Source organism: Necator americanus, chromosome III, assembly GCF_031761385.1.
Source record: "Necator americanus strain Aroian chromosome III, whole genome shotgun sequence".
Taxonomy (NCBI): domain Eukaryota; kingdom Metazoa; phylum Nematoda; class Chromadorea; order Rhabditida; family Ancylostomatidae; genus Necator; species Necator americanus.
Genome location: NC_087373.1, coordinates 38,431,170 through 38,443,501, shown reverse-complemented (window position 1 = coordinate 38,443,501; position 12,332 = coordinate 38,431,170). Strand labels below are relative to the sequence as shown.

General features: G+C 40.9%; 1 protein-coding gene across 2 annotated transcripts; it reads left to right on the top strand.

Moving 5' to 3' along the window:
* Window positions 1-324: 324 nt before the first annotated feature.
* On the top strand, window positions 325-8,813 carry RB195_012277 (uncharacterized protein; the record flags this gene model as incomplete). Of its 2 annotated transcripts, none has more annotated exons than XM_064194061.1 (10): window positions 325-408; window positions 1,696-1,818; window positions 2,448-2,518; window positions 2,586-2,761; window positions 2,882-2,968; window positions 3,799-3,911; window positions 4,149-4,238; window positions 5,576-5,689; window positions 6,438-6,539; window positions 8,802-8,813. In XM_064194061.1, 10 exons carry the CDS (start codon window positions 325-327, stop codon window positions 8,811-8,813), a joined length of 972 nt encoding a protein of 323 aa, XP_064051644.1. The 2 variants fall into 2 exon arrangements, with proteins under 2 accessions (XP_064051644.1, XP_013291484.2); XM_013436030.2 differs by lacking the exons at window positions 325-408; window positions 8,802-8,813 and adding exons at window positions 4,303-4,425; window positions 7,261-7,380 and having other exon boundaries at window positions 1,720-1,818.
* Between the last annotated feature and the right edge of the window lie 3,519 nt (window positions 8,814-12,332).

The window sequence follows — 12,332 nt, the reverse complement described above, 5'->3', positions numbered from 1 at the left end:
ACGTTGGTCTATTTTCAATTTCATGCTCGATGTGAGATTTCTTCGGGGATTTGCCACTTATGTATGCAAAAGATTTCCGATTTTATCTAAAAACGATTTTTTCTTTTCTTGTTCGCATACCACTTTCCCGTTCGCCACGCCCTCCGGCACTCTCTCAATCGCGTCATCGATGTCTCTTTTATCCAATTCAAGTATGAAGTGTGCTTAGCACTTTTCAACGAAATCATTGTTTGTGCATTTCTTTTTTTTTTTTTTTTTTGTTCCGCATTTTTTTCTCGAAGTGCATTTATCGCCCCGACAATAATTAGCGAGGGGCGGGGGACAATGTTATGTAAGGAGGGATGGTCTGGAAATCCACCACCGGACCTAGGGATCCCGAGTGGAGTGCAGTATTCGGTCCTGACTAAGGTACGATGATACCATACCGTACTCGGATTCCACTCAAGATCCTATGTTAATCTGAGAGGACTACGGGTTTGTCGTTGTTTTTTATCGACGTAAAACCTACTCCATAAACAAAATATAGTGCTCTTTACTTCTTTTATCACATAGCTCAAAGGTTAATACTTTGGTTAACCGATACACTTAGTTAGGCAACAAGATTTTTTTAATTACAGCTAAATTTCTACACTATTAGTTTGTATGTTTGAGAAGAAGGTAAACATACTGAAAACTTTCCAAAAAAAAAAGAACAAAAAAATTAAATAACCTCTGAATATTAACTTCTCTAATGAATAACTCTCAACATAAACTGTCATGGTTATGACATACTTTTTTTTATTTCGTCCAATTTCCATGTAGGATCAAAGTCTGCCGTTTAAGATTAGGTTGTTGAAGGTTCTCGACATGGTTCATATTTTCCTAATCTCAAGCTCAAGCACCCAAACAGCGGCAGTACAGGCAAAGATTGCTGTGGTTTCATGCAAAAATTATCCATACATCAGTTTTGAGGTTTAAGAATCTGTTGTGGTGCGGCGTTACAAAGAGAGTCCTTTATAGTTTTATAGTTTAGTTTTTATACTTTACTTGTAAAATGCTCCATGGCGCATTCTGGAAAGTAGAAATTTATTTGAACACTAAATGCTACATATTTAGACCTTCGCGATGTAATTCTTTGTTGAACAAATCAATTTTTTGAGCGCAAAAAAATCAATTAAAAAACAGTTGCATTGTAAATAAATCCGTGTGAACGTGTACGCGCTATGATTGGATTTCATTCATTTCCTCGTTTTCAAAAAAAAAAAAAAAGAAGAAAAGGATGCATGTCCTGTTTTGACGCAATACTTAAAGATTGTTTCTTGGCGTACGAGTTGATGAATTGTTGAGCAAAAATAAAAATTGTACCTATATGTGTATATATTGTAAATATTAATCACCCAAAATCCCATAGATATATCCCATATAGAAAGCCCATAGATCACTTCGAAATTGTTTAACTTTGTTGTTTTTGTTATGTTTCTTGAAATTTAAAAAAATCGGTTGGCGGTTAAATTCATGATAAAAATTAAAAACAACTCAGAAAATCATTGTCAAGCAAAAAAAAAGCGAGGATAACAAAAAAAGCATGCGTATTTCCGCAAAAATGAAGGCTTATCTATGGGATTTCAGGGTAATTAATTATTATCTGTACTATGAAAAATTTGCACACTTGTTTGTTTTTATCGGAACATTTGATTTCAACCGGAAAGTTTTAAGGTGTTAACGCATTTCGTTACAGACATGTCTTTAAATGTCGACATTCTCGATGGTAACCGTACATTCACACCCGGGGATACTGTACAAGGAATCGTCAAAGTTAACGCAGAACATCCAGTCAAGGTAAGATCCTCTCGCATCATAGAGGTCACCTTAGTGATATCTGGCTAGCGCACTTTGGATTTACTCATAATATTTAGGTATAAGGACTGAAGACTTTTAAGACTTTTAAGACTTTGAAGAATTTTTTAAAGCAGGGTACCGCGAAACTGACGTGCTTGGGAAACCTATGGAAAAATACATTGTTCGAGGTGTAGATTACGAATATGCGCGCAGCCCCACTTAACCGCACGTAATTTTCCTGAAAAAGAGCGTGGGAACATCGTTTATTCCTACGAAATGCGTTAAAACGCTGCTCCCCTTTACAAGTACCGGTCTCTTCAACAAACGATTCATTGTTTTGATTTGAATAACCCAACGAGGAGACTTCATCGATCATCAACCGCTCGCCCGTGAATGTAGCGCGTGCGCAAGGATTTGGCGTCTTTACATAAATCGTAGGAAAAAAGCCAGTTTCTCACGTCCACTTGTCACACCATAAATCAGATTTTTTTCTTACCTTCTCAGGTAATTTATAATCTTAGATAAATTTTCCACACCCTACTGTGAACTCAATAAAAAGAATTTTTTATCAACTGTTTTTTTCTATCAATCCTCGCTAACATCAATTAGTCGTTGGGAAAATATTTCAGGCGAAATCGTTGCGTGTTTTCCTTAAGGCATCTGCTCAAACGGAATGGTTGGTGTCTGTATACGGAATAGAGTGCGTTTCTCTTACATTTTTACTAAATTTTCGTACGCAATAACAAAATTCCCGATAGAAATTTCAGTTCAGTACATGGTAGAAGTGCAAAAGTCCTGTATACGGCCAGCGTAGTTTATGGACATGAGGAACATTCGTTGTGGGCACCGGAAGAGCATGAAAAGAAAGGCACCATACCTCAGGGGATGCATGCCTATCCCTTTGAATTTGTTCTGCCCACAGATTGTCCGCCAAGCTTTGAAGGTTAGTATTTTCGCTCTATTTCACTCACACATTGTATTCAGATGACTTTTTCTTTCTACTAACTTCACCAAGCTATTCTTACATTTTTCTGATGAAGATTCTCATCTGCTCCCCGTCCAGGTACATGCGGTTCGATTAGTTGTACTATAACTGCCGAAATCGAACGGCCATGGAAAACGAACAAAACAAGTTCCGTTACATTATCAGGTAAGTATAGTCATTTTGAACTATGAAAGGTACTATGTGTCAAATTTGCGAGTCAGTGGCTTAGCGGCTATGCTGTGTTGCAATTTTTTTTAATATTCTATTTCATGCTCATTACCCTACAGGATCCTATTCAGAGCGAGGGATTTTTCTGGCTCGCGGTCAACATGAGCTTCTGGTACCCCTACGTACAAGTGTTCACTATCTTGAATATTTATTCTACTAAAAAAAAAACCCTCAGAGTAATATCGGACTATGAGTCTATTTTTGGTTTTTCAAAAAAAAAAGAATTTCGGAACTCTTTACTTTCATTTTTGAAATGTTTCATAAATAAAGCTGCTTGAAATGTCGACTGTGCACTAGAATCGCCTTTGAGTTACTCCAATGTTCAACTCAAAACGCACCTACAGTAAGTCAAGTGTGTTTCCCGATCTCATAAAACCTTTTCTACAGAGAGAGTCTAGAGATCCAGGAGATCTAAAGGGTCTAAGGGGTCTAGATGCTCTAAGGCGTTCCACTATAGCCGCTCTTTTCGGAATTAAAGTACATCCATTGTATAATGGATCTACGAAGCGAAGTTTTAACTTCCTAGAATGGTCAAGGTGCAGGAACATAGCCATATTCGTTCTCCAAGTCCCTCAGAAAACCCTCCAAATGCATTTAGCAAACTCTTTTCTTAGCGAAACTGGCACTTGCAGTAATTGGTTGTTTACCTTTGCAAATTTTTCCTTGAACTTCGTCAAATTCGTCCATGAATGCATATTTTATGAATCTGCTCTGATACAGATGTACAATACATCTGCAAGCACGGCGACGATAAAAATGTTTTTAAGTGTGTCCGGTGTTCGACCTAAACCTGATCGCTGAGGCGGCACTAGCGGCTTCTGCTCTCAAATTCAAGAAGACTGGATGTATGCTGTTCCGTCATGGAAAAATATGCATACAGGTGATTCAAGATACGTTCTTCCTCTTTTTCTTCTAGGTATCTACTAGTGGCCACGATAAGCAGAATGCACTTCCGGAGACGGTTAGTGATCACTATCGTTAGTAGAGTAGTTTTCTAAGTAGATCCTGCTGTACTTAGGTTGTACTGTAGGACGTACCAAATAAAAAGTTCCGCCATTTCCGCCGTGCCTCCTTCTTTTCTTGGCTCCTCGAACTCCTAATCATCAATTTTTTTCAGATGAAACTTCAGAGGAGCGGATTTGTAGTAGGAGAGACATTGGAAGCTGTTGCAGAGATCAACAACAACAGTAAACAACCTGTCGTGAAGGTAAGTATCGTCGTGGCAAGATCTACCTTATGAGAAATACGAAATATACAGTACTTCTTCGTAGCTTGACTTACGACTACGCCGAGTGGACAGCTACACAGCGTATCGTCATAGAAGAGCGTCTAATAACGATATGAAGAGAAGTAACAAACGTCAAGAAGAGACTACCGTAGCTGAGAACACTGAGGTGAGAACTTTCCACCGCTCAGTTCCGCAACGCCTACAAGTCGCATTCGTTTCCCTGCTGATCAGGGTTTTCAGGACTTATTTCCTTGTTGGTTTCCATGTTCCCTATGATCAAAGTTGTTCACGAAAGACCGTTCATGAACTGTATGCATTTCTCAACACGAAGCGTCGAGATTGACAAAGGGCGGGGCACAGCTGTTGTGATTGGCTCAGTCTTACTTCTTCCTCTGTCCACAACAAACACTCGTCTGATTTCTGCCCACCACTTTACCGCTTTGGAGGGGGAGGTCTAGCCGAGTCAGTAAGAGGTCCGGCTGTAACTGATTACGATCCATTGTTCGAATCCGTCCTAGTGCCAATCACGCCTTTCCTTTCTCTGGGATCAATGAATTGGTACCAGACTTGTTTGGGAGGAATAGAAACACTGACTTGATACATCGGCTAACCTTTCAAGTCGTTGTAAAGCTTCGAGCACTGCAAGTAATCGATGAATGCTTGAATGCATCATTCACCAATTGCTCATGCAAAAACCAAGAAATCAAACCAGAAATAGTGCCCATGACCGTTCTTGAATCCTGGCATGATTTAATATGTAGTTTTGGTTTTTTTTTTATCTACGGAGGCCTATAGAAAACCCTTGTGGTTCATAGTTGTGGTACATGGTGGTCTGTTACGCTACCAAATTCCGGCAAATAAGGTAAGCGCCGGCCAATGTGTTGTCCTTTGAGTTTGCTCATCGGTTGAACGCATTCTGTAAGGTGCCCATAGGTGCGTCGGGAGAAGTCGGACCCTCTTCAGGTGAAGGGGTTTAGCTCATGGGATGCAGCTGAAGTGAAATGGGTCCCTTCGCCAGCCGTCCAAAAGTGAAGGGGGTAATTTCGCCAACCGTTTAAAATTGAAGGAGATCCTTTCCCCAACCGTTCAAAAGTAAAAGGGGACATAGCACGGGCTCTGACAATGACATCTATGAGGGTGGCGAGGCGCTTGAGAGAATAAGTCACTAATGCCTTTGATTTTTCCAGGCTCTGACGAAGGCGATAACGCCGAAATGTTAGCTGTTTATTAGTGAATAAGATCAATACCACTCTTGGCAACAGCTAAAGCCAATTAATCAAAACTAAACCATAGAAATTTCTGGTTTTTTTTTACAGCACATCAATATCGCTCCTAACGAAGTCGAGACTGCAACGGTATCATTGGAAATACCGGAGACAATACCGACTTTCCGAACGTGTTCGATAATAGAAGTTACATATTATGTGGAGGTGAGCAAAGAAATCGTTTGTTTTTTGTTTTTGCTGAAATTTCTCGTGTGCATGATAATTGAATAGCACCTTTTTCTCTCCTGACCAAACAGAATTTTTTTCTCAATCTTGGCAATCCATTGATGTTTTAGTTGTGTTTGCGTTGTTTGAGAAAGAAATTAAACAGGCGGCAATTTGGGTAATTATGTTTAGTTTCCTCTTTTTAGTCTAATTATGGACTTTGTTAGTCATGTCGTATTGTTCTTTCAGCGAGTTTGACTGTTTGGAAACAATTCGAAGAAATTATATAGCATCCGAGTTTAGGAGGTCTCAAAATCTGAAAAATCCTAGCCAGATATCGCTAGGCTCTATATATATCCGAGCACGAATTATATACTGATTTTATCTCACAAGTCTCCAATGAAAAACACATAGATCCGATCCATATGATGATGGATGGATTTATCGAAACATCCATACCAAAATGTTTGTTTACGGTGCTTAGGCATTAGCTCAACGTAGCTCATTAATGATTCACCCAGACTGGTTCTAACACAGTTCCAGGGCTCTTCTGAAACACCCGAAACCAGCAGCGCAAAGAAATTCAAAAGAAGAGCTGCTCTTCATCTAATCGTTCACAGGGAATCATGTCATTCTCACTCTTTGTGTTCCCAGAAATGGCATTTGTTAAATTTCATAGTCCTGCAACCTCATTAAACAATTTACTTCTTACTACCACAAATTCAAACTGATGTGCTGTGTTTTACAGGTGCGAGCTGTGTGCAAAGGTGCCATAAACAACAGCGTAGCATGCCGTCACCCTGTGGTCATCGGTACATTACCTTTGACAGCTAAAACTGCTGATGATGAGGTGAGGAATCAGTGAATTAGACTAGGCGTACATATCTATAGCACTGTGAATGAGTGGACGTGCACTTTCGGAACGATACCTGAGAAATGCTAATGACTACAGATCCATGTGAAGTTCAGGAGCAGTGGTTATCTCCAGTTACTAAGTTCCAGAAGAATGTCACCAAATTTAAGAAGGTTATATCAGTTTACGGGAGCGGGTGTGGCGCAGTTGGTTAGAGGTCCGTTGCAGCCACACGGCCGAGGGTTCGAAACCGCCCTAGCGCAAACCAAGCCTTTCATCCCTCCGGGGTCGATAAATTGGTACTAGACATGTATGGGAGGATAAAAACACTGACTTGATCATCGGCTGGCCCCCGCAAGTCATTGTACGGGCCAACAAGCGTTCCAAAACCTCAACGATTAACGAATTCCAGTAAAATGCATTGGCGCATCCCAAGTGGATTGATACGCCAGTAACTTTGTCCTTTTTCCTTTCATATCAGTTTACTGTAAAATGGGAGGTAGGTATGGCTTCCATCTCTAGAATCCCTGGAATTGGTAAATTGGAACGCAAAAATCTGATGACAGCCCCGTCTCTGTCTGCCGAAAGAGACTCGTGTCACATCCATATGGTTGATAAAGCCAAAAAAAGGAGACAGACGATTGGGGGTCTGTCACAGCCGACACGCACTCGGGAGCTCAGTGATTGTGAGAAATATGTGAGAGCCCTAGTTGTTCAGGATAGAACGGCATCGCAATCACCTAAGTTTTGTCCTTCAATCCCACAACTTTGCCGAGACACCAACATCGCAGCAACGCTACCAATGTCGACGCATGGCCAGGATGCTCGTGGTAGCTAACAGCTGCAGTAGAGCAGAAGGATTGACACTGGCGTCGTGCAGAAAACAAGATGGTCTATCAAATAAATAGACCTCAAAAATGGCTTCAAAGTCATCCACAACGATAGCCCAAACACCTCCAACGGAGTCGTTCCTCAGCGCTTCAACGAACGTCATGAGAGCGTTCGTTACCACTGACAAATGACGACTTCAATTATTCTCAGCGAACGCCTCTCAGGGAGTATGCTCGGGTCTAACTAAGGATGAATTTTGACAGTTATTCAATGAGAAAATCACTGGGGTACAGCCTTAAGGCACGGTTGCCGCAGCGGAACACTTACACGGACATGCCGGACCAATTGTAGAAGAACCAAGATGCAGGAGCACCTTCTGGAGTTCGCCGATTCACACAATCTCGTCATCTCAAACCCAAAATTTCCAAACTGACAATCCCTTCTGGCCATCTACTACAACATAAGCGTTAGGACGCCAATTGATTCCAAGCAGATCGCCATCAAAAGATTGTCACCAATACGAATGTCATAACTCACAAAACGGACACAAAGCAGCACCTTCCGTTTATCCTTAAAATCAAACTCGCATCCCGAAATCAAAGCGAAGAATATCGATGCGGATCTGCTCGATCCAAGTGGTGGCAACTGAAGGGGAAAGAAGCCGAAAGCCATCTCGCGGACCCAACTTCTACTCACTAAGCACGTCGAGGACAGCGAACGGTTCGTGAGTCGTGAGATAGTCGAAAAAAAAGCCCGCTCATTGCTGGCTACACCTTTCCTATTAGAATTAAGAGAAGCAGACTTGTTCGCAAGAAGGAAGGCGAGAATATTACAGGCGATGAGGACACAAAGAAAGCCTGTATCACAGGATCGAGAGCCTGCTAAAAACAAAAAACACAAAAAAAAAACAAACAAAAACAAACCAAACAAACAAAAAAAAACAGGGGTAGTTCGACATTTTGCTCATGCGTGTACAGTCCTTGTCAAGCTTACAGCTAGCTGTTCCACAACGATCAGCGCAGCACTATTTTACTAATCCAACAGATTATTTGCAACTTGTGGTTACTTCAAACTGTAAATCATCTGTGGAATGCAATTGGTTGTTTATTTTTATGCGCACAGAATCGTAGCACCACTACCTGTCGACTTTTATGATCTCGCCGTCGGAAGATAGAGAGTCTTTTATGGTTTTGTGGTTATTTCGCTAAGTTCTCCAGATGGATAGATTCTCATTATTTGAGCACGGCACTGCAGCGTATGAAGCTTACTCTCACCTATAGGTTTGCCCACCATGGGGCTGAGGACAACCCGTTTTCGTCTGTTTTTTCCTAGACTCGTTCCTCAGGTTCACCTCTACGAATGCACTGATTACTAAACATTATCGACTAGTATTTTTTACTCTTAGTGTTCAAGTCGTTTGTTTTTCAGTTAAAAGATTAGATGGACAAACAACTATGCTAGACGTTTGTGTAGGACACACTACTGATGCCTCGATTCCACTTTGGATATATTCTGTTTTACAAAGAAGCTAAAAATGAAGTTTTGTATATGTTGTTGATGTTAATAGAAGAGTTAAAGATCGTTACTACTCTAACTAAATTTATTTGTATTAATTCTTCAATTTTCAACAACGGTGAATTAAATGCATCACTCCAGGAAACCGGGTGGTATGGATTTTCATTGGAGTATACCTATATCGGGTCGTAGATTACGTACACAGGAGTGGTTCCGCTCATCTCTTCCTGCATCACTCTAGCCAGGAGCTCCAGAACGCTAGTTTTACGCCGTCCATCTCGTTCGTCCGCGTTTACGACGTTTATTGCAACGCGCCACCCTCACGCCCCGCCCCCGCCTGCGATTCGTCGAATGAAATCAATTGCCTATTGGGACGTCCGTATGGATTTCCGACGAATCGCAGACGGGGGCGGGGCGTAAGGGTGGCGCGTTGCAATAGAGGGCATCGTAAGGAAGAGCGTTCCGGGGCCGTCTGTTTACAGTGATGCAGAGAGAGAGATGAACGGAACCACCCCCGCATAGATAATCTACGACCGGATATAGGTATACTCTAACGAAAAATCCATACCGCACCTTATTCGTGTGGTGATGCCTTTGATGTTCATCGCGTGTAGTGTTAAAGTGCGATGGGATTTACGAGGATTTTTTTTATATTGTCAATAATTGTATTGACCAATGAGTACATATAATAATATACATGGTGTTACCGTATTAAATAGTATGTACGTCTGTATTACGTCCTGTCAAACGACAAACTACTGCTGAACCTTATCACGTAAACAAAAAACCTCAAAAAATCTAGGTATTATTCTTCTTAGTTCTTAGAGATTCTTAGTTCATCTAAAGTTGCTCATGCAATAAAAACTATTCTCAGATTTCTCTGGAAGTAATCACGAAACCGCCCCATTGTCAACCGAGCATTTTATCCCTTCGAGGTCCAGAAACTGCTATCGGACTTGTCTGGGAGGACAGAAAACGCTGACTTTACATATCCACCCGCCCAGCGAGTCATTGTAAGGCTGCACACTCGTTCCTGGATCTCAGACGATTCCGAATTGACGTCGAACCCGTAGGGACGTCATCAAAAGAATTGACCAACGACCGCGTGCAACCTGCTTTTGGTGATATGCTCAATGCTTTCCTCAGCTTTTTTTTCGTTCTGTTTCTGTTAGAACAGCGCCTACTGACGGCTGAACAAATAAAATGGTCCCGAAAAGAGAACAAACAGTGCTGGTGTGCGGAAAAGAATCGCCGGGCGACTCATCATCATTAGGACCTCCAAGGGCATTTGAAGCACACACAGCCTCAACAGGGCGTTGTGCCAACTATCGACCGGTTCGGCCTTTCCTCGACAACCGGTTCGACTCATCACCGTCAACAACACTTTTGTAAGTACATCCTGTGTACTTTTTCGATTTTCCAGAAAAAAAAAACATCTCCATTCGTCGTGAGATTAACCTATTTTAACTGCTGACTTTTAAGGTCATTGCTCTATCTTCCGAAATTTGCTCTCGGAAAAAACTGTTCTTTTTTCTTGTTTTTTCCTACTTTTTCTACTGAAGAGTAGCCTTATGGACAGGAATTTCAAGAAGAAATAAAAAGTTACAAAACAAAGTCATTGTTAGGAAGAAATTAACACAGCAAGAATACTGCGGACTCAAACGAATTGAATGGGGATTAATTCAAAAAGATGTAGTTTCTCCAAGAATCACTAAAAATTGCAAAATTCAGGGCAAAGAGAACTGTTGGTGAGTGGTCCTTTTCTCGGACAAAAAGAGGCGCAAATTTATTCACGCGTTCTGCATTCACGGGATTTACACGCTACAAAAATGAGGAATATTGGACTGTGACTGCCACCGGGGCTGAATTGCGCTGAACAGAAACTTTCAAATAATTTTTCAAACTGTATACACTGACTACCGCTTTACATTGTTCCATCTCGTAATTTGGTGAAAGGAAAATGCACCCGGAGGTAAACATGGCTTAAAAAAACGTGGAAAAATCCTTTCAAAGCCTCTTCGAGAAGCCCAAACAACCAAAGAGAAGATATCGCTACAATACAATTACTAGCTTCTTACCGATTACTCATTAACTTCAGTACTTCAGTTCACTTAAAGATCAGTACATCTGAGTACTTACGTCGGTATGTTTTTGGGCGAAAACGAGAATTAACGAGGTGAAATGAGTTGATTCAACAATCCCCAAGTCCTCTCTTCTTAAAACCTCGGCATTTGAAAGTGTATTTGTGTTTTCTTGCTATGCCAACGAGGTTTAGGTGAAACTTTTTCATTGGCCTGACGTTTCGACAAACTCGTCTTTTTCAAAGGCCTGAAAATGGTTCGAGGTCTTTGCGACCATGTATATCCCATCAAATTCCTCCTCTCTGCTCGCCAAGCCTCGATATTGTTCCAAGTACACCACCACGCAAGGCCTTCAAAAGGAAAACAACTGACCAGTTTCACCGACTAACACGGGTTGGTAAACATTCATCGCGTTCTTAAAGATTGTCACCAAGGCGAATGAGATCTACGCTGCACTGTGCAGTATCCTTAAGTACTGGTGTCTGGATAACGTTAAGGAACAGCATGTGGGGCAATCTTATAGCTCACAGAGTGTTACGAACGGCAAAAAGTCATCGGTAATTGATAAGCACTCATTTTTGTTATTCATGGACGGATTCCTGACGGAGATCCAGAATGCCTCCAATGCTTCCAATGCCTTCTTAGCAGATATTTCTTTTTCGTGCGCCAATTGAGTTGATTCACATCCCACGCCGATAAGACACTTCGATTACGACCTCAGCAGCGAGAAATAAGCAGAAATTTTCGGTGATTCATCCGGCATGACGTGCTTCCATCTTGATAACGCGCAATTCCACAAACATACGTGTGCTCACAGCGTGCTGCGTAGAATAATATACGCTTTTCCATTACGGCCATACTTTTACCGATCTTCGTTGTATTACTCCTCTCAGAATTTTTCTTTTCACGACCTTCTCGACCTTTGTACCCTAGACCGGTACTCTTCTTTTCCAAGTTTTGGGAGTTATATATAAAATATTACATAATATACATTGTACTGTATGCTATACCTTCCTCTTCCAACTCGTTCGTAAGCGCAATGAGCAGCTAGAGAAGCCTGTCCATCCTCACGTTTGCTTTCCCTTCCAACATTTCGTGCTTGAGCTTTTTATGGAAATCCATAGAATATTAGAAATCCATGTATTATACTGTATATTATACTATGTACTATAATATGTTTTACACAACATATTATGCAGTATTAGAACTATCATATTATATTATAACATATTTTATTTTATTTAACATCATATTAGATTGTATTATACTGTATTATTATGTTATATTACGTATTATTATTTTATTTCGTGCTATGACTCTAAAGATTCTTGCGCATACTAATCATAAACTATACAAACACAGA